The sequence below is a fragment of the Puntigrus tetrazona genome, unplaced genomic scaffold (genome assembly GCF_018831695.1).
Source record: "Puntigrus tetrazona isolate hp1 unplaced genomic scaffold, ASM1883169v1 S000000270, whole genome shotgun sequence".
NCBI lineage: Eukaryota > Metazoa > Chordata > Actinopteri > Cypriniformes > Cyprinidae > Puntigrus > Puntigrus tetrazona.
Window position 1 is genome coordinate 75,760 of NW_025047932.1, and position 16,741 is coordinate 92,500.

Genomic DNA, 16,741 nt, shown 5'->3' on the forward strand with positions numbered 1-16,741 from the left:
AGAAGTATACTGCGAAATGTAGTGTGGTTGAACATGACAGGTTTTTCTTTCCTCGCCACAAAACCAAAACCAGTCAGAGCCGTCTTCCTCATTAACACACTCTCTGTGTAGAGCACTTACAGGAAAGAAGCAGATGTGCTCGTAATGCTCTGAATGCCGAAGAAACGTGTCGCGTCGATCTCATTATCAATTATTATTAATCTCACAATTAATAAACTTTTAATTTAATATGGATCCGCCTGAAAACTCGGTGAACCGCTTTGGTCGCACTATTTGGACAGTTTGGGTGAGTAAATACTGCTCGTTGTGATACTAATTAGTCTGTGTCCCTGCTGAATAAAATATCATATGCTGGTCAGGTATGTTGGAAGCTGGAATTCTGGTTTAAGCTGGTTCTTTGATGGTTTATGCTGGTCATGTGCTGGCAAGGCATAAACCAGTTTAAACCATCTTAAACCAGCATCCCAGCTTCAAAGCATACCTGACCAGCATATGAGGGTTTTTCAGCTTGTCTAGTCCTCAAAAACATTTCATCAACTTTCCATTGATGTATAGTTTGTTAGTATATGATAATATGACAATAAGACTTGTCTGAGATACAACTCTTTTTGAAAATTTGGAATCTGAGAGTAAAATGTTTCAAAATCACTTTTAATGTCCAAATGAAGTTCTTTGCCATGCAAATTACTAATCAAAAACTAAGTTTTGAGATATTTACGGAAGGAAATGTACAAAAAATATATTCATGAAGCTTGGTCTTCACTTAATGTCCTGATGATTTTGTCATAAAAGAAAAAATTATAATTTTGACCCAAGCAGTGTATTGTTGTCTATTTCTACAAATACATCTGATGAGCGGCTCCAGGCTCACAGATGATCTCTGTGTCTTGAGGAGTCAGGTAAGGGCCCTTCACTGACTCTTGTTCAATGTTTTGCTCAAACAGGGTTATCTATCAGGGGCTGTTGCGAAATATCTCAGACCGGAAGTCACAGCTGAAGGAAACCAAAGTGTTTGTGCCACAACAGAAGACACTGCATTAAAAAATGCAGTTAATAAGATTGACAGAGAAGTAAAGATAAATAAGAGCGACAATGAAAATGACAGAGCAGAGGTCGAGTCCTCCTCGTGTCAGGTCAGAGCGGCTGCTTCTGTTCAGTGGGAAAACACTGGTGTGGTCAGCGACGACAATAATGATAAACTCCATGTTAGTAAGACAGAAAAACAGACTTACCACTGTGCAGCGTGGTCCACCGGGACAGAAACCGACAGAGAAGGACACGCGGCTCAGAAAGCTCCATCCGATGAAGTCCAGACTGAAGAAGAACATGCAAACCGCGAGAACGAAGAGAGAGAAACCTCACAAGAGCTGGAGATCACTGGAAAAACTGAACAGAAAGATGATTACAATAAAGAAGAATGTGAAGAGAATCATGAGGATGAGATGTGTGCAGAGAAGAGAGGAGACACAGATAACAGAGACTTAATCAGCCAGTCTGAACGAGATGTAGAACAGGACAAACAGATCATCGTGATGGACCGCAGAGAAACAGAAGACACTGGAGGACTGAAACAAGCTGAGGAACATGTTTCTCTGTTTCAGTACCAAGACATCGTCCAGAAGAATCAGGAAAAACCTGAGGATGATGAAGATCAAGTAACTGAATCACAAGTACAGGGTTTACTGGAATATTTGGCAGATGAAGCAAACAACATTAATGAACTCTCTAAGAGTGGTGTTGAAGAGGTGATGCTTGGATCTGAGCAGAAGACCACAGAAAGGGAACATGACATGATTAAATACAAACTAAAGGAGTCCCCAGAAACCCTGCAAAGAGAATCTGAATCACATGCTCCAAATGATGAAGAAGAACTGAAAATGACCACAGTAGCAGTTGAAACCATCGAGGCGTTAGGAAACACCCTGCTGATGGATTCTTCAGAAAATGCTCCAGAATCAGGAACTGGCTCATCTGTGCTGGCCTCCAAAACTGTGTGCGAGGTACCTGGAGAACCTGGGAAAGGTCTAGAGGCTGATTGGGCATGTTTTGAGGAGATCCAATCTAAGCTTCACGATCCACAAACTCCTGCAGAAGAACAAGCTGAAAGAGACTCAGACGAGACCCAACACGACACTGAAGCCCTGATCCAGACAGACAGAACCGAACTCTCGCTCAAAGAACATGAATTCAGAGCTGAACTGACTGTCGAAACAACTGAAACAAAGATGGGTTCAGAAGATGAGGAAGCAGAAGCTTTAGAGACAGAAAGCAGATCACCCGTTATCAGAAATGTCACTTTACAGACACACCAGCTTCTCGAGTTCACAGAAAAACAATACAGATCGTCTCAAGGAACAATGGAAACTTTCAGTGAAACACAGGAAATTGTAAACATGTCTGAAACCTATGGAAGTGAGGACTTAGCAGATGCCAGACCCGTATCAACGAGGTCTTTGAGCCCAACAGAGCTTCTGGAGGAACATCAAGATGTGGAGAAGACCGCTTTAGAGTTTGTAGAAGAAATAACAAATCAAGTGTTGAAGGAAATGATAGACACAGAAACTGAACTTTTGGTAGAACTTTCAGCAGAAGATCAAGCACCAGAACAGTGTGTTTCAGCAGATGCTTCTGTCCTGGAAGAAGAACAGAGATTATTACCAGTGGACTGTAGTGAAGAACGAATTAGTTCAGCAGACTGTGAAGGTCCTAAAGCTGATGGACGTCATGAGCCGATGCAGAAGTCCACCGCTGGAGAAACACTGTCGAGAAGTCATGAGGACTTGATGGAAGTCAGCAGATCTGGGATGAAAAGAGCATTTGATCTAGTGAGCGCAGACCGTCCAGAGACGAAGACTGAAGGAAGATTTGATCTGATCCTGAAGGTAATGTAGGTCAAATGTAGAATTGGAAATATTAAAATGAACCTGAGCTTTAAAGGCTGTTTCTCTTTAGACTTTCGAGGACTCTTCGTTAGACTTCAGCGTTCAGAAGTGTAGAATAGCTGTGAAGAATCCACTGGTTCGTCCTCCTAAAGACCCCAGAAAGCTGCTCTTCAGAGCCTCGGTCGAACCTCTCGGGCAGACGCTCCGGGGCTCCGCTCCAAACAAAGCCCTGATTGGATTTAAACTCCCAGGTATCTACCAGAATGAGATCTTCATGACAAGAGTGTTCAAGTTTGTTCAGTTCTTTAACTCGTGATGTTTACTGGCTGGTGTTCAGGACTCGGCGCAGGGCTGAGAAAAACTGAGTTTGGGAAGAAAACGGAAGCAGAGAGAACACTACAGGTGATCAAAAACATGTGTTTCACTGCACCTCGCTTTGGATTTAACACAAACAATATATATATTTTATTCATTTTAATAAATATTTTCAAAATGCATTTATTCAAATTGCTCAAATGAACAAATTTGTTAACTGCAAAATGAATATCATTAGCTGTGGAGCAAGCAACATTCAAGTTAAAGTTCATTTAAGGTCAAATTAATGAGGTTGAAAAAATGTTTATTTATTGTTGATAACTATTTAAAAATGCTTACTGTGTATTTTGATTTATTTTTTAAATATGGAGTAATATAACTGTGTTTATTCACAGCCAGAGTCGGTAACAGAGGATTCTGTGAAACAGGAAGTGCCAGTTAAAGCCAAATGGACACCACCAAGGCATCCTGGGTATGACCTTTAATATCAGTATAAACTATTCAGTATATTTGAAGTTGTTTAACTCTTTAACTGTTTTTTTGCAGTATGGGAAGTCCCTTCATGATGGCAGAACTCAAAAACAAACTCAAGAAACCGGTCCAGGAATAATATCTAATTACATCATGATTTTCAGACGCATTCTTCACCTTTTTTGTCTTAATCAAGCACTATTCTAATTATTCTACTGCAGCACAGCATTTAATTTTACTTCCACTATTTTCTGTGTTTAGAAAAAAAGTGAGAATCTCTAAGATCTCAAGTTTAACTGAGCATCAGCATTTATAGAGGGTCTGTATTTACTTCAATTATGACTAAATATAAATAAACGTTTGCACTTTTTGCAGCACTTAGGCAACTTTTTGAGCAATGCTGCTTGCGCACTTTTCAACTGAGAATGGATAACAAATTTCTATATGGATAATTTAGATAAGTCTTAGTCCCTGTGTCTCTCCTAGTCGACAGATTGCCGGCAACATTTCTCCAAAAATTGTGTCTCTTTAGCCTTGAACTCTTTGACTGTAGACGGTCATAGCCCATATTTATCACTAGAGAGCAGCAGAGAGTCGCCGCTGTCGTTTCACCTCCGAAGGCCAGGCTGTCATGTGTATCATATTAAATAATATTTTATTGCTAATTTTGTTATGTTATACGTTTATTTTTCTTCTCATTACTTGCTTTGTGTATAATTCTCTGGCAATATTGTATGTAAACAATCATATCAATAAATACTTTGTGCAGAATATGGGACTGGAGGTCTTAATAGAGTAATCTGTTATCATGTTAATACGCCGCTAGAGGGCAGTAGTCCACTCGCTGTTATGTATCCCTCCGCCGCTAGAGGGCAGTAGTCCGCTCGCTGTTATGTATCCCTCCGCCGCTAGAGAGCAGTAGTCCGCTCGCTGTTATGTATCCCTCCGCCGCTAGAGGGCAGTAGTCCACTCGCTGTTATGTATCCCTCCGCCGCTAGAGGGCAGTAGTCCGCTCGCTGTTATGTATCCCTCCGTCGCTAGAGAGCAGTAGTCCGCTCGCTGTTATGTATCCCTCCGCCGCTAGAGGGCAGTAGTCCGCTCGCTGTTATGTATCCCTCCGCCGCTAGAGGACAGTAGTCAGCTCGCTGTTATGTATCCCTCCGCCGCTAGAGAGCAGTAGTCCGCTCGCTGTTATGTATCCCTCCGCCGCTAGAGGGCAGTAGTCCGCTCGCTGTTATGTATCCCTCCGCGGCTGGAGAGCAGTACACCGGTCGCTGTTGTGTATCCCTCCGCCGCTGGAGGCCTGTAATGCTCCTCTGCGCCGCTAGGGGCGGTGGAGGGTCTTGTCTGTCCGAGAGGGAGGCGCTTGACGCCGGTAGAGGCTGTGGGAGAAAAGAGCGACGAACCGGGTAGAAGCCCTAAAAACCAACTGACGTTATACTCTTTAGACCGCTCGGTTTCCCACGCGGCCGCCTGGAGTCGTTAAAGGTACGTTTCGTGTATTTCTGTATGTGTGCTGTGTTTTCAGCTGGAAATATCCGTGTTTTAAGCGGCTGAGCTCGTTTTTTAAGGCCTTTAGCTGCTAATGCTAACGTTAGCGCTGCTAATTCCTGATCGACTCGCCTGAGGCTGGAAATACATCAATACTTTTGACATCGCGACGATTAATGTGTGTTTGTTAGTGTTGTTTGTTTAAAGTTTGTTTAGTTCATCGGTGAGTTCGCAGGAAAAGTTGTTCCAGTCTAACTTAATTCTCCGTCACGTTGGGTGGGCGAAGTAACGTTAGTTTTTACATTTAAAGACCCTTGTAAAATAGTAACTTTGACAACGTCCTGGATCAGGGGGACTTTAAAAAATGATTTTAGCTGTTATTGTAGTGGAATCTGTCGACACCAGATTCAACTGTCATCCGAACTTGATGTAAATGCGTCTGGGGTTCGTTTTAAACTTCTGAGCTTTTGTTAAATTCGCTCTTTGACCGTGAAAGCACGAGATATTGGACTTAATGAAGTGTCAGGAGCATTATTTAAAGGCCAGTACCTCATCCACTGTTTTTGCGCACATAACGTGTTAATCATAGATCGTACAACGTTCACATTTAAGTGTTTTCACAAAGCCTTTGTCTCGAAAGAAAAAGGATTAACTTCATTAAAATGATTGTCTTAAATATGTACACATTTGGCCTGCTTCGTGACGTCATAATGTGACATCATTTGGTTTGCTCATTGTGTAATTTCTGCGTCACTACCATGCCCACGCATCAGACAGATCCATCTGCCATTGGTCGAGCAAACACGTTAGTCCCGCCCTCAGCGCACGCGATTGGCTAAAGCAATAGAACAGAGATGTTTATGGCGCTGATCAATCATATTTCTATATAAATAAACAAGTCTTTCTGTGATCAGTGGGTTTTGAAAAAAACATCCTATTTATTTTCTCCTCAAGTGTGTTGATTTTTTTTTTCTAAACCTTTAAAATCCAACCTGCTTTGTGCTACAAGGTTAATAAACGGATGTCATATGATTAAAAACAGTAATTATTATTTTTTTACTGATTTTATAATAATCATGTTTAACAGCAGAATTGTGGGTAAAAACTACTAAAAGCTATTGATTAAATATTCTTTGCCAATCATTGAATCAATAATGCAATTAATGCCAAAATGGCCAGACTCCTTCAAGAAATGCTCTAAAACTGCTGAAATTCATATCTAATGCATATTTTGCAATAAATGCAAAATATATATATAATGTAATACATATTTTTAGGTCAGTTTTATATTTACTTATATTCCATTGTTTGTTGTCTTAACTGTGTTAATTAGACAGTCTCCTAACTTTGTGGTTTTTTTGAAATACTTTCAAATCAAATAAAAAACATATTATAATTATATCTAGATTTTTTTTAAAATCCTCATAAGAATGAAACACTGCTGGAAAGTGGTCAGCAACCATTATTAGTACTTTTGAGGCTTTTCTGGGCTGTTTTGTCTCAAAGTTATGTTTGTATATTAAGAGAAGTAGATGGTGCAGTGAATGTTGATTATCTGAGATGTCTCTTCTGTCTCCTTCTCCTCACACAGGTCTCTTCCTCTCCGCGTCTCGTGATCTGTGTGAGTGAGTGAGTGCGTGTGTGTGTGTGTGTGTGAGAGAGAGTGTGTGTGTGTGTGTGTGTGTGTGTTGGGACAGCCGCTGTATTCTCTGTGTTCTCTCTCAGCGGTCAGTCATGGGGGACATGAGTGATCTGGACAGACAGATCGATCAGCTGAGGAGGTGTGAGCTCATCAAGGAGAACGAGGTCAAAGCCCTGTGTGCCAAAGCCAGGTAATCAGAGAGAAACAGCCTCAGTCTGACAGGCATGTCTGTGTTGATCTGTGCTCATACGTGTGTGTGTGTGTGTGTGTGTGTGTTCCAGAGAGATTCTTGTAGAAGAGAGTAACGTGCAGAGAGTGGACTCTCCGGTGACGGTGAGTGTTCACAAACAGAGCAGAAGACAGAAAAGAAGAGATGTTGGAAATAACAGTTCTGGTGACCATTGGCTTTCAAAACAATGTTTGAGATTTCCTCAAATGTCATCTTCAGAATTATAAGAAACAATTTCTTTGATTGTGTTTGTGAGGGTAATAGCGGTGTCTTTTCTTCAGGTGTGTGGTGACATCCATGGCCAGTTTTATGACTTGAAGGAGTTGTTTAGGGTGAGTCTGAGCTCTTTTTTTATAGAAAGACTGATGTGAGTCACAAAAGATTTAAGTCTTGATTATTTAAATATTAACGTGATCTGAAAGTTTAATAGGTTGCTCATTCCCAGAGAGACGATATGTTTTATGTTATTCTAAAGGCATTCTGATGCTACCTTCTCCAAAAAAGAAATCTGAACACTGAACATCATTTCATTTGAAGATATAGAGTTATAATTGTGCTATTGTATCTTTGTTCTTATTTAATCACTGTTCACTTGTCTTTAAACTTTTTATATTTATATTTTTATATGTTTAAACATTTTATATTTGTCATTTACACTTAGTTCGCAGACGCTGTTATCTAAAGTCAATTGGTGAACAAATAAAGCAACGAGGCACTATTCAAATAAGTACAAGCTGTAAAGGAATAAATAAAGAGAGAGGGGTTTTTACATTTGAAATGAAGTCACGTAGTGTAGAAAGAGATCCAGCTCCAGATAGGGGTGAAACAAAGAGAGTTGGTTGAAAACAACTAGTTCAGGTATTTTCTCTATAAATGGAAGGAGAGACAGGTCTGTATTTTTCTGTAAGAGGAGTGTTTTTCGAGCAGTGGGTTTCCCGAGGAAAGTCTGACACCTCCTCAGGTCTGATTTCTTTCCTCTCCGCTGTCCTGAGTTTGGTCCGAGGCTTACGAAGAACATCAGACCACCAGGAGTTAGAAGAGACTGAAAAAAGCTAGTGGTACTTTTGGTGTCAAATAAGCTGAGTAGAATACAAGATAAAATAGATCCAAAACAATGATAACAGCAGCTGTTTTCTTTTTTTTCTTTGGTAAATATCATTGTTTTTATTAAATATTAATTTGAAAACTTGTGGATAATTGTTATATATTTAGTTTGAATATAATATTGTTACTATCTTTTTAGTAATATTTTTCTTTTTTCTACAGTTTTTCATGAATATAGTGTTTGATGCTGGTATGACCTGCAGTGAAACTCTCCACCTGCTAGATGTGTTCTGTGTATTTATTAATCTGACTGGAATATACAGGTGAATAAATCAGTGTTTGATGATCTGATGTCCTTCAGGTGGGAGGCGACGTCCCAGAAACAAACTACCTCTTCATGGGAGATTTTGTGGACCGAGGCTTTTACAGCGTCGAGACCTTTCTGTTACTTCTTGCCCTGAAGGTGCAGTTATTGTGTTTTCAGGACATTTCACATGAGATGTTTATGGCTTTTATTGTAATAACTGTACTGCATTCTCTTCAATACTGTAAATACTGTACTTTTTTTTACAATGAACAGAATGATTTCTGAAGGATCATGTGACACATTCAGCTGTGCTTCATTTGAGGGTTAGTTTTCACAGAGAAGTTTGTTGTTCATCCCGGCAGGTGCGTTATCCAGACAGAATCACGCTGATCCGGGGGAACCACGAGTCCAGGCAGATCACGCAGGTTTACGGCTTCTACGACGAGTGTTTGAGGAAGTACGGCTCGGTGACGGTGTGGAGGTACTGCACGGAGATCTTCGACTACCTGTCGCTCTCGGCCATCATCGACGGCAAGGTGAGGCTCTGTCTGTCTGTGAGCTCGGCTAGCTGCGTGTGACCCGCTCACCGGTGTCTGTTTGACCCGCAGATCTTCTGCGTTCACGGCGGCCTGTCGCCCTCCATCCAGACCCTGGACCAGATCAGAACCATCGACAGGAAACAGGAAGTGCCTCACGACGGGCCTATGTGTGACCTGCTGTGGTCAGATCCTGAAGGTAGCTCTCCATCACCTCAGCTAGGGAGGTCAATTAATAAGAGATGCAGGTGATTAAGCCGTTAGTTTTAGGCTGAGTGACGTAAAGGGGCTGGATCTCGCTAACGTGCTAATGTCGTCCAAGAAAACAATGTTTTATGTATTGAAATATAGTCATGTTTCCTCAGATAATCGTTTAATATCGGCTCTGTGCTCACGAGCAGGACAGATATACTTCATCGTCAACTGCTGCTTTATTGAGACTAAACCTGTTTAGTTGAGGCGAGGAAGCTGTGTTTTCCTCTGGTAACGATGGTCTGCTGTGACAGACACCACGGGCTGGGGCGTGAGTCCTCGAGGAGCTGGGTATCTGTTCGGGAGTGACGTCGTGGCTCAGTTCAACGCCGCTAACGACATTGACATGATCTGCAGAGCGCACCAGCTCGTGATGGAGGGGTACAAGTGGCACTTCAACGAGACGGTTCTCACGGTGTGGTCCGCTCCTAACTACTGCTACAGGTGCGTTCTGCCCCACAATCCCCTGCAGCACAACCCTAATATCAGAGGATCAGCTTTATTATTATAGGTTCTTTTTTTATTAGTTGATGTTTTCATCCTTTATTTTTATTTTGTATAACTTTTATTATTAGTAGTATTATTTTATCTTTTTTTAAAACAATTTAATTATTGTTAATGTCTTAATTCTGTTATTTTAGTACATCAAAATGTGCTTTTTACTGTTTTCCCTTGCTTTTCAAAGAAAGAATCAATTATGAAACAACAATTAAAAAATTGTTGACACTGGACTTTTTTTTTTTTTTTTTTTTTTTACATTTTAGCAGATTTTATATCAACAAACATAATTTCCCTTCAAATGAATAAGTGAGACCCCCTCTTGAATTAGACATTTGTATTTGTTTTTTTACTGCACAAATTTAAAACATCTTTTAAAATATTACAAAATATTAATGGATCCCAATATCAACACTGTTAATGTTAGTAAATAATAATTACATTCTTTAATTCACAGAACAACATTAAAATACAACACTAACATTTCTGTATAGCTTAATAAAGACTTATGAGATTAGGTTTTATGAATTATTTTATAGTTTTAGGTTTAATCAGCTGTAATAACCCTGATTACTCAGGGCTGACTGAGACTCATGTAGTAATGAAGGTGATGATAAATAATGAACAATAAACAACAAGCGTTTTAATCTAGTCAGCATTTGGAAAACCATTACATATTTTTAGTGTACGTGAGTGTGATTTAAACCAACCCAGAGACTGATTCGCATCTGAGTTTAAAGGATGTTACCAGGAAACGGCGCTCATGGTCCACTTCTCTTCATCTCAGGTGTGGTAATGTGGCGGCCATCTTGGAGCTGGACGAGCACCTGCAGAAGGAGTTCATCATATTCGAAGCTGCTCCACAAGAAACGAGAGGCATTCCCTCCAAAAAGCCAGTCGCTGACTACTTCCTGTGAGCGAGTCCGGACACCAGCTCTCAACAGGAAGTGCTGCCCTGTGTGTTCTTGTGTTTCTGTTTCCCTCTCCCTGCCCAACTGTCTTAATTGTGCTTTTTTTCTCTGTAATATTCCTTTCTTCTTTTCTATTTTCCATTGACTTTCACATTCTCTCTCTGCCATCAAGACACACAATGGCATTATATAGTATGCTGTAGATGCCGTGAGTGAAGAGCGGCTTTCAGCTCCTTTCTGCTGATCCTCAGAAAGATGCAGGTTGTCGGACATTTTTCTTTTCTTTTTTTGCTTCACGTTCTCTTCTCATGTAAATTGTAAATGCGTAGGAGAATGGACATGCTTCGATTCTAGTTTATGGTCATCATAGTTTGACAGTTTTGTGCAGGACGCTAACACACACACACACACACGGACACTGGAGAACACACACCACACACAACCTGCTTTCCCTCTCGACTGTTCTCTCGATAGGACTTATTGTTGATTTTTATTTTTAATTTGTGAAAATAAAATGTACTTTTGTATGAATTTAAGATGTGAGTTTCTGGTTTTCTTGGTGTGTTTCTCATGTTGTGTATCTGCTCAGATTAGTGTTAAATCCACTGGAATATCTTTAATGAAATACTAGAGTGATGTGAAGTCTGTAAAAATAAGCATTAACTTCTGCAAGTATACCATTTTCAATCTCTTTCCGTACCATCACAAATTATATTTTATCTTAAAGATGCATTTCCATATAGATTGAAATTCAGTTTATAGATTTACCAAAATATATGTTCAAGGCCACATGCCATGCGTTTGGGTTCATATAAATAGCTACTTGATTATGTTCAACTAGAACAGTGACCTTATGAATATATATAATATCATTTAAAATACGTATATAAAATAAATACTTATTTCTGGATCTCAGGAGGATATAGAAGTGATGAGAACATTTAGGGAACATTACTCGTTTGTTAAAGCTTTATTAGGTAACGACTCACATGTGTAAATATAACTGCAAGAAATATAAATATACAGTAATAGCTGTTTAAAAAAAGTGGTAAATAAACCACAAAAATTAATAACTACATAGTTCATATCTCTAATTACAAAATAAGTACAAATTCTAAAAAGGGGTTATATTTCAAGGCCTTAGCATTCCCTGCAAAAAACCTAAACTGCCCAAAACTAGGTGCCTGTGACGATTATGAAAGTGATATTTCCCGATCATAGTAAACGCATTAAGAATAAAACTATTTTTTCATAAAATATATCTTTCCTCGCCGTTATTTATTTTTATCAGATAAGCGCTGGTCTTCCGGTGGATTCTCCTGTACTTCCGCTCCAGGCCGGCGGGTGGCGGCCGCTGCAGGTTTGGCGCGCTTCAGTCGTTTCCGCTTTCTCTCCGGAAGGAACCGACAAGCGTTTTGACGCACGCCGTTAGTTGTGCTCACAAAATCGCAAATCTGGATCTAAAATCTTCACAAAGGGATTTTACAAACGATAGATCTTCCGTTTCCAGCAGAGAACAGGTGAGTCCCGGATGTGTCGCGCGCGGCGGAGGTCGGTTAACGGTAGTTTAGGTCCGTTAGGCCTGAATCCGCGGATTGAGCCGGTCATCACACAGCAGTCGTTCATTATCCCCCACATGTGTTTCCGTTCACAGCGTATAGTATCGTTATATTCCACTAATGCCCCGACCCGTGTCTTTTATCAGGGCTGAGGCGATCAGTCAGCAGAGTGGCGCTAAACGTGACGAATAAGAGTGTGTTACTAGATAAGAGCTTCTAGTGAGATAAAAACAGGCGTTTTACTAACCCATGCCATTAATTGCCGGTGTGTTTACATTCAGGTGAGATATTAGTATCGTTTATTGTCGCGACATCCCTCTGAACAAGGACGTGTATGTTTGAGACCGCTTCACTGTCAGCGCTGTGTTTTTCTTTCAGTGTTAGCAGGCGTCTGTTATGTCGCGTTTCTTCGCCACCGGATCCGACAGCGAGTCGGAGGAATCTTCTTCAACCGATGAGATCACCCCCAAAGCGACCGGGACTACTTTCAATAAGCAGTGAGTTTGTTTTTATGTAAATGTTACAATCTGATATTATACATGGTATTGCATTGGTAGGTAAAAAAACATCTTCTGACTTTATATTTTGAATTTGAAATAGTTGATTTGATTTTCCAATACAGATGATTGAAATTGTAAAATGGGATGTGTAATGAACGTCGTTTTTAAAATAAAAATTAAGGAAAACTTTCTCCATAACAGGAAACGGTCTTCAGCTTTAGAAAGTGACATAGCTTAAGCAAAAAAATGTTTTGTCAAAATGAATGAAATTACAATGTAAGGGAGGTTTCTCCCTACTCCGTTCAAAAGATTGTGTCTGATCAAAACTGCAGGGAAAAAGTGTAATAGTGCTGTTTAAAATAAGTTCACTACAGTGGCTTCAGAACAGAACACTGTTGTTGGGATCAATACATTTATATATGTATATACATACACATAAAAAATTAGCTCATGTTCTAAAAATTTAAGCAACATAAGTTTGAAATCTTGATTTGTTAAAAAAATCAGTATATTATTATGATTTCTGAAGGATCATGTGACGCTGAAGACTGGAGTGTTGATGCTGAACGTTCAGTGCTGTACCAGAAATAAATAATATTTTAAAGAGTATTAAAATGAGAATCCTATATTAGAAATGGCAATAATGTTTCACAGTATTGCTGCTCTTTCTTCTCTCCTGGGTCCACAAGCTCATGAGTGACCCTAAGAGCTATAAGCAGAACAAAAAAGGATGAATGGACTGCTCTTTCTGTAATTTTGTTCAAATGATGTTCTTGATGCGCATCGGTGACTCTTACTGATCCCTGACTTCTACCTGGTGGTGTATATTATAAGGAGACAAAGACACAAAGCCATTATATTTTTAATATTATATTTGAGGGCAAGAATCACCTAATTTGTATTGATTAAAAGTGAAAACAACAACAACAAAAAACTATTATTCGTATGACAGGTTTAGATTTGGTTGATTATAACCCAGTTCGTGAGGTGAAGGGTGGTTTTATGTCTCTGTACTGAGTTGAGTTTGTCTCTGCAGGGCTCTGCTTCTGAGTGATGATGAGGAGGACACCAAGAGAGTGGTGCGCAGCGCCAAAGACAAGAGGTGAGCGCAGAACACGCACGTCTCCTGAACACACACCTCTCACTTCATTAACACCTGTCTGGTGTACGCTTCAGGTTTGAGGAGCTCACCAACATCATCAAGACGATCCGCAATGCCATGAAGATTCGAGACATGTCCAAGTGTCTGGAGGAGTTCGAGCAGCTGTGTCGAGCTTTCCTCAAGAGCAAAACCATCGTGGACAAAGAAGGAGTGCCACAGTTCTACATCCGCCTGCTCGCTGATCTGGAGGACTATCTCAACCAGGTCAGTGTCGGCAGGACTAGTCACTGATTAGTGCTTGATCGTCAGCCATAAAACACTTCTTATTTCATGACAGCTGTGGGAGGACAAGGAGGGGAAGAAGAAGATGAACAAAAACAACGCCAAAGCCTTGAGCACACTTCGGCAGAAGATCCGCAAATACAACAAAGATTTTGAGACGGAGATCGCCAGCTATAAAGAGGTACTGCGCTGTAGTCCGGATGCTTTTTGTAGATGAGAGATGCATTCATGTTTTACATTTCTTTCAAGCACAGGTAGCATGTCTTACAAGCTGGGGACTATTTTCTACAGTGATATCACTACGCCTGCTGCGGCACCTTGATTATTACTCTGGAATGAGAGTATAGTTCATAGCCATATCAGCCTAGAAAAGAGCAGCTTTATATTTTTGGTTGGGCTTAATACTCGATGTAAAATAGAAAACAAAATATCAAAACTCTGGTTTCTGGTCTAATCAGATTTAATGATCTATGCTAAGCAATGCTAAATTGCTATCGTCAGACCCAGAGATCGGTTGAATGGATTTAAAAAATGGTAAAACTCAACTTTTTAACTCTGGGGGACTTGGAGAATGAGCCAACTTAAAAAAAAAAAAAAAGTATTCCTTTAACTTTGTGTTTTCCTGCAGAACCCTGAGCAGTCAGCTGAGGAAGAGGAGAAGGATGATGTCGGCAGTGGTCAGTCTTCTTCAAGCTGTCTAATGAAGGTTGAGGTGTTGTCTTGAGTCTTCATTTGCTCTTTCTTTGTGTGTGTGATGTGCAGCGTCATCGTCGGAGAGCGATGATGATGACGATGATGATGATGAAGGCATCACTGCCAAGAGCTTATTGAAGAAGAAGCCTCAAGAAGAGGAGAAGAAGGCACCGGAGGCCAGCAAGTTCCTCAAAGGCGCTGCTGTAGGTCCACAGACCTCTCACTGTCTCTCTGAGGTGTTTTTTTGGTTGTTGTTGACGATGTGGTGCTTTATCTTTGTGTCAGGATGAAGAGTCTGAGAGTGAGGATGATGAGGAGAGCGAGGACTGGGGCTCTGATTCGGTGGAAAGCGGCAGCGAGAGCGAAGACAACGAAGGAGCTGCTGCTTCTCTGGCTGTGGTCTTCCTCAAGAAGTATGTGTTCAGCCTCAGGCGGGGTGATGTCTTGAGCTCTTATGTGTTTTTTTTTTAAACGTTACGGTTCCAGGAAATACCGTTCACATCGTTATGTAATAGTTTGATAAGAACGCGATCAGAAAAATACAGAGGAAGACAAACTGAGCAGCTGCCAGAGAAAGTGTATAACAGAGTTTGATCTACACAGATGACAAGCTTTATGTTACGAGCTTATTCTTAACCTGTAAATGGAGACATTGGGCAGGATGTAACATGTTTGGGGTTTTTATGTGTGTGTATGTATGTATGTATGTATATGTTGGGTTTGTTTGTTTTTTTGTTTTATCCAAGCACAAAAACATAGAAAATACCAAGTCATTATCATATAATCTTTGCAAATCAGCCAAAAATCCAGAGATGTGTGTGGGGTGTCTCTGAGACGTTTCGATCCCTCACAGAGAGAAGGATGGAGACAAGCAGACTGACCGCAAGAAGGACGACCGGAGGAAGAAGCACAAGAGGAAGGAGCGTCTGGAGGAGGAGGAGGAGGTGGATGAAGAGGGCGAGGCGGAGGAGGGAGGCTGGGAGAAGGTGAAGGGTGGCGTGCCGCTGGTCAAGGAGAAGCCCAAGATGTTCGCCAAAGGCACAGAGATCAACAGCGCCGTGGTCATCAAGAAGCTGAACGAGATCCTGCAGGCCAGAGGAAAGAAGGGAACCGACAGGTATCTTCAGTGGCATCTTCTTTTTACCGTTTTGGTTTTTATATACACAAACGTTTAGGGTTAGTAAGACTTGTTTTTGAAAGAGTCTTCTGCTCATCAATGCTATTTAATCAAAATACAGTAAAAAACTGTGAAATTATATCAATTTAAAACCACTGCTTTCTATGTGAATGTGTTAAGGTGCCCCTATCAGGCTGTTTTAAGGCTCCTGAGATGAAAACCCTTTGTGTTTTGTCAGAATGTTTTAGTTCCGCCTCATTTTCCAGTGTTTCTCAAACCATTCATTCATTCCATTCATTTTAATCTTTAGTCTCTCTAAACCTCTCCCTTCTGTGAGCCTCCTCTGCTCTGATTGGTCAGATGGCACTCATCAGTAAAATGATGTTTGAAGCGGCCCAATGAAGATCATGGGCAGGAAATTATGCATTTTTAACAAATAAAGTGCCCTTTGTCTTTAAAATGCTTCAATAACGAGTACAAAAGAGGCTGAACATTGTGTGCAGATTGTCCAGCAAATTAAACATGTCTCACAACAATACCCTAACTTTGACTAGTACTGTGACATGGAAGATACAAACCATTTTATTATTTGTAACTTGCTTTTGTATAATTTTATTATATACTATTCTTTGGAAAAGTTGACGTTTTACTCATTTTTATTTCAGTTTCAGTACTTGATCAAAATGATCACTTTGCGACTGAAATGAAGGTTATTAGTAGTTTGTGTGGGCTTGGATTTTTTTTGTAAATGTAATTTGCTTGTGTTTCAGAGCTGCTCAGATCGAGCTCCTGCACGCTCTGGCCGGCATCGCTAACGAGAATAACCTGGGCGAAGGCATCCTGGTCAAGATCAAGTTCAACATCATCGCCTCGCTGTACGACTACAACCCTAACCTGGCCGCCTTCATGA

At 40.5% G+C, this 16,741-nt stretch overlaps 3 protein-coding genes across 6 annotated transcripts in view; all 3 read left to right on the top strand.

Moving 5' to 3' along the window:
• The first annotated feature begins 148 nt into the window (after positions 1-148).
• si:ch211-136m16.8 lies at positions 149-4,440 on the top strand. Its single transcript, XM_043230954.1, has 6 exons — positions 149-286; positions 945-2,882; positions 2,953-3,133; positions 3,220-3,284; positions 3,593-3,669; positions 3,744-4,440. Exons 1-6 carry the CDS (start codon positions 230-232, stop codon positions 3,805-3,807), a joined length of 2,382 nt encoding a protein of 793 aa, XP_043086889.1. The 5' UTR covers positions 149-229; the 3' UTR covers positions 3,808-4,440.
• Positions 4,441-5,005: 565 nt separating this feature from the next.
• On the top strand, positions 5,006-11,114 carry ppp4cb (protein phosphatase 4, catalytic subunit b). 3 transcript variants are annotated; one of them, XM_043230956.1, is made up of 10 exons: positions 5,006-5,156; positions 6,751-6,780; positions 6,885-6,991; positions 7,083-7,134; positions 7,312-7,362; positions 8,436-8,537; positions 8,744-8,917; positions 8,990-9,116; positions 9,424-9,613; positions 10,455-11,114. In XM_043230956.1, exons 3-10 carry the CDS (start codon positions 6,894-6,896, stop codon positions 10,582-10,584), a joined length of 924 nt encoding a protein of 307 aa, XP_043086891.1. In that variant the 5' UTR covers positions 5,006-5,156; positions 6,751-6,780; positions 6,885-6,893; the 3' UTR covers positions 10,585-11,114. The 3 variants fall into 3 exon arrangements, with proteins under 3 accessions (XP_043086891.1, XP_043086890.1, XP_043086892.1); XM_043230955.1 differs by having other exon boundaries at positions 5,007-5,156; positions 6,751-6,991; XM_043230957.1 differs by lacking the exon at positions 6,751-6,780 and having other exon boundaries at positions 5,012-5,156.
• An 827-nt stretch (positions 11,115-11,941) lies between these two features.
• The window catches only part of eif3c (eukaryotic translation initiation factor 3, subunit C), a 12,153-nt gene continuing 7,353 nt past the window's right edge, over positions 11,942-16,741 (top strand). For both annotated transcript variants that reach the window (XM_043230977.1, XM_043230978.1), the window contains exons 1-10: positions 11,942-12,098; positions 12,516-12,634; positions 13,674-13,739; positions 13,814-14,003; positions 14,077-14,202; positions 14,650-14,698; positions 14,784-14,917; positions 15,000-15,127; positions 15,568-15,831; positions 16,602-16,741. The exon at positions 16,602-16,741 is cut by the window's right edge and continues 2 nt beyond it. In XM_043230977.1, the coding sequence (XP_043086912.1) occupies positions 12,534-12,634; positions 13,674-13,739; positions 13,814-14,003; positions 14,077-14,202; positions 14,650-14,698; positions 14,784-14,917; positions 15,000-15,127; positions 15,568-15,831; positions 16,602-16,741 (1,198 nt within the window). In that variant the 5' untranslated portion in view covers positions 11,942-12,098; positions 12,516-12,533. The remainder of the gene's footprint in view (positions 12,099-12,515; positions 12,635-13,673; positions 13,740-13,813; positions 14,004-14,076; positions 14,203-14,649; positions 14,699-14,783; positions 14,918-14,999; positions 15,128-15,567; positions 15,832-16,601) is intronic.

Excerpts from the sequence above, each read along its gene's own strand:
- ppp4cb (XM_043230956.1), top strand. The coding sequence starts at position 6,894 with ATGGGGGACATGAGTGATCTGGACAGACAGATCGATCAGCTGAGGAGG. Across the intron at positions 6,992-7,082 it reads GCCCTGTGTGCCAAAGCCAG|AGAGATTCTTGTAGAAGAGA; the intron begins GTAATCAGAGAG and ends TGTGTGTTCCAG. Across the intron at positions 9,117-9,423 it reads GCTGTGGTCAGATCCTGAAG|ACACCACGGGCTGGGGCGTG; the intron begins GTAGCTCTCCAT and ends CTGCTGTGACAG.
- si:ch211-136m16.8 (XM_043230954.1), top strand. The coding sequence starts at position 230 with ATGGATCCGCCTGAAAACTCGGTGAACCGCTTTGGTCGCACTATTTGG. Across the intron at positions 2,883-2,952 it reads GATTTGATCTGATCCTGAAG|ACTTTCGAGGACTCTTCGTT; the intron begins GTAATGTAGGTC and ends GTTTCTCTTTAG. Across the intron at positions 3,285-3,592 it reads AAGCAGAGAGAACACTACAG|CCAGAGTCGGTAACAGAGGA; the intron begins GTGATCAAAAAC and ends GTTTATTCACAG.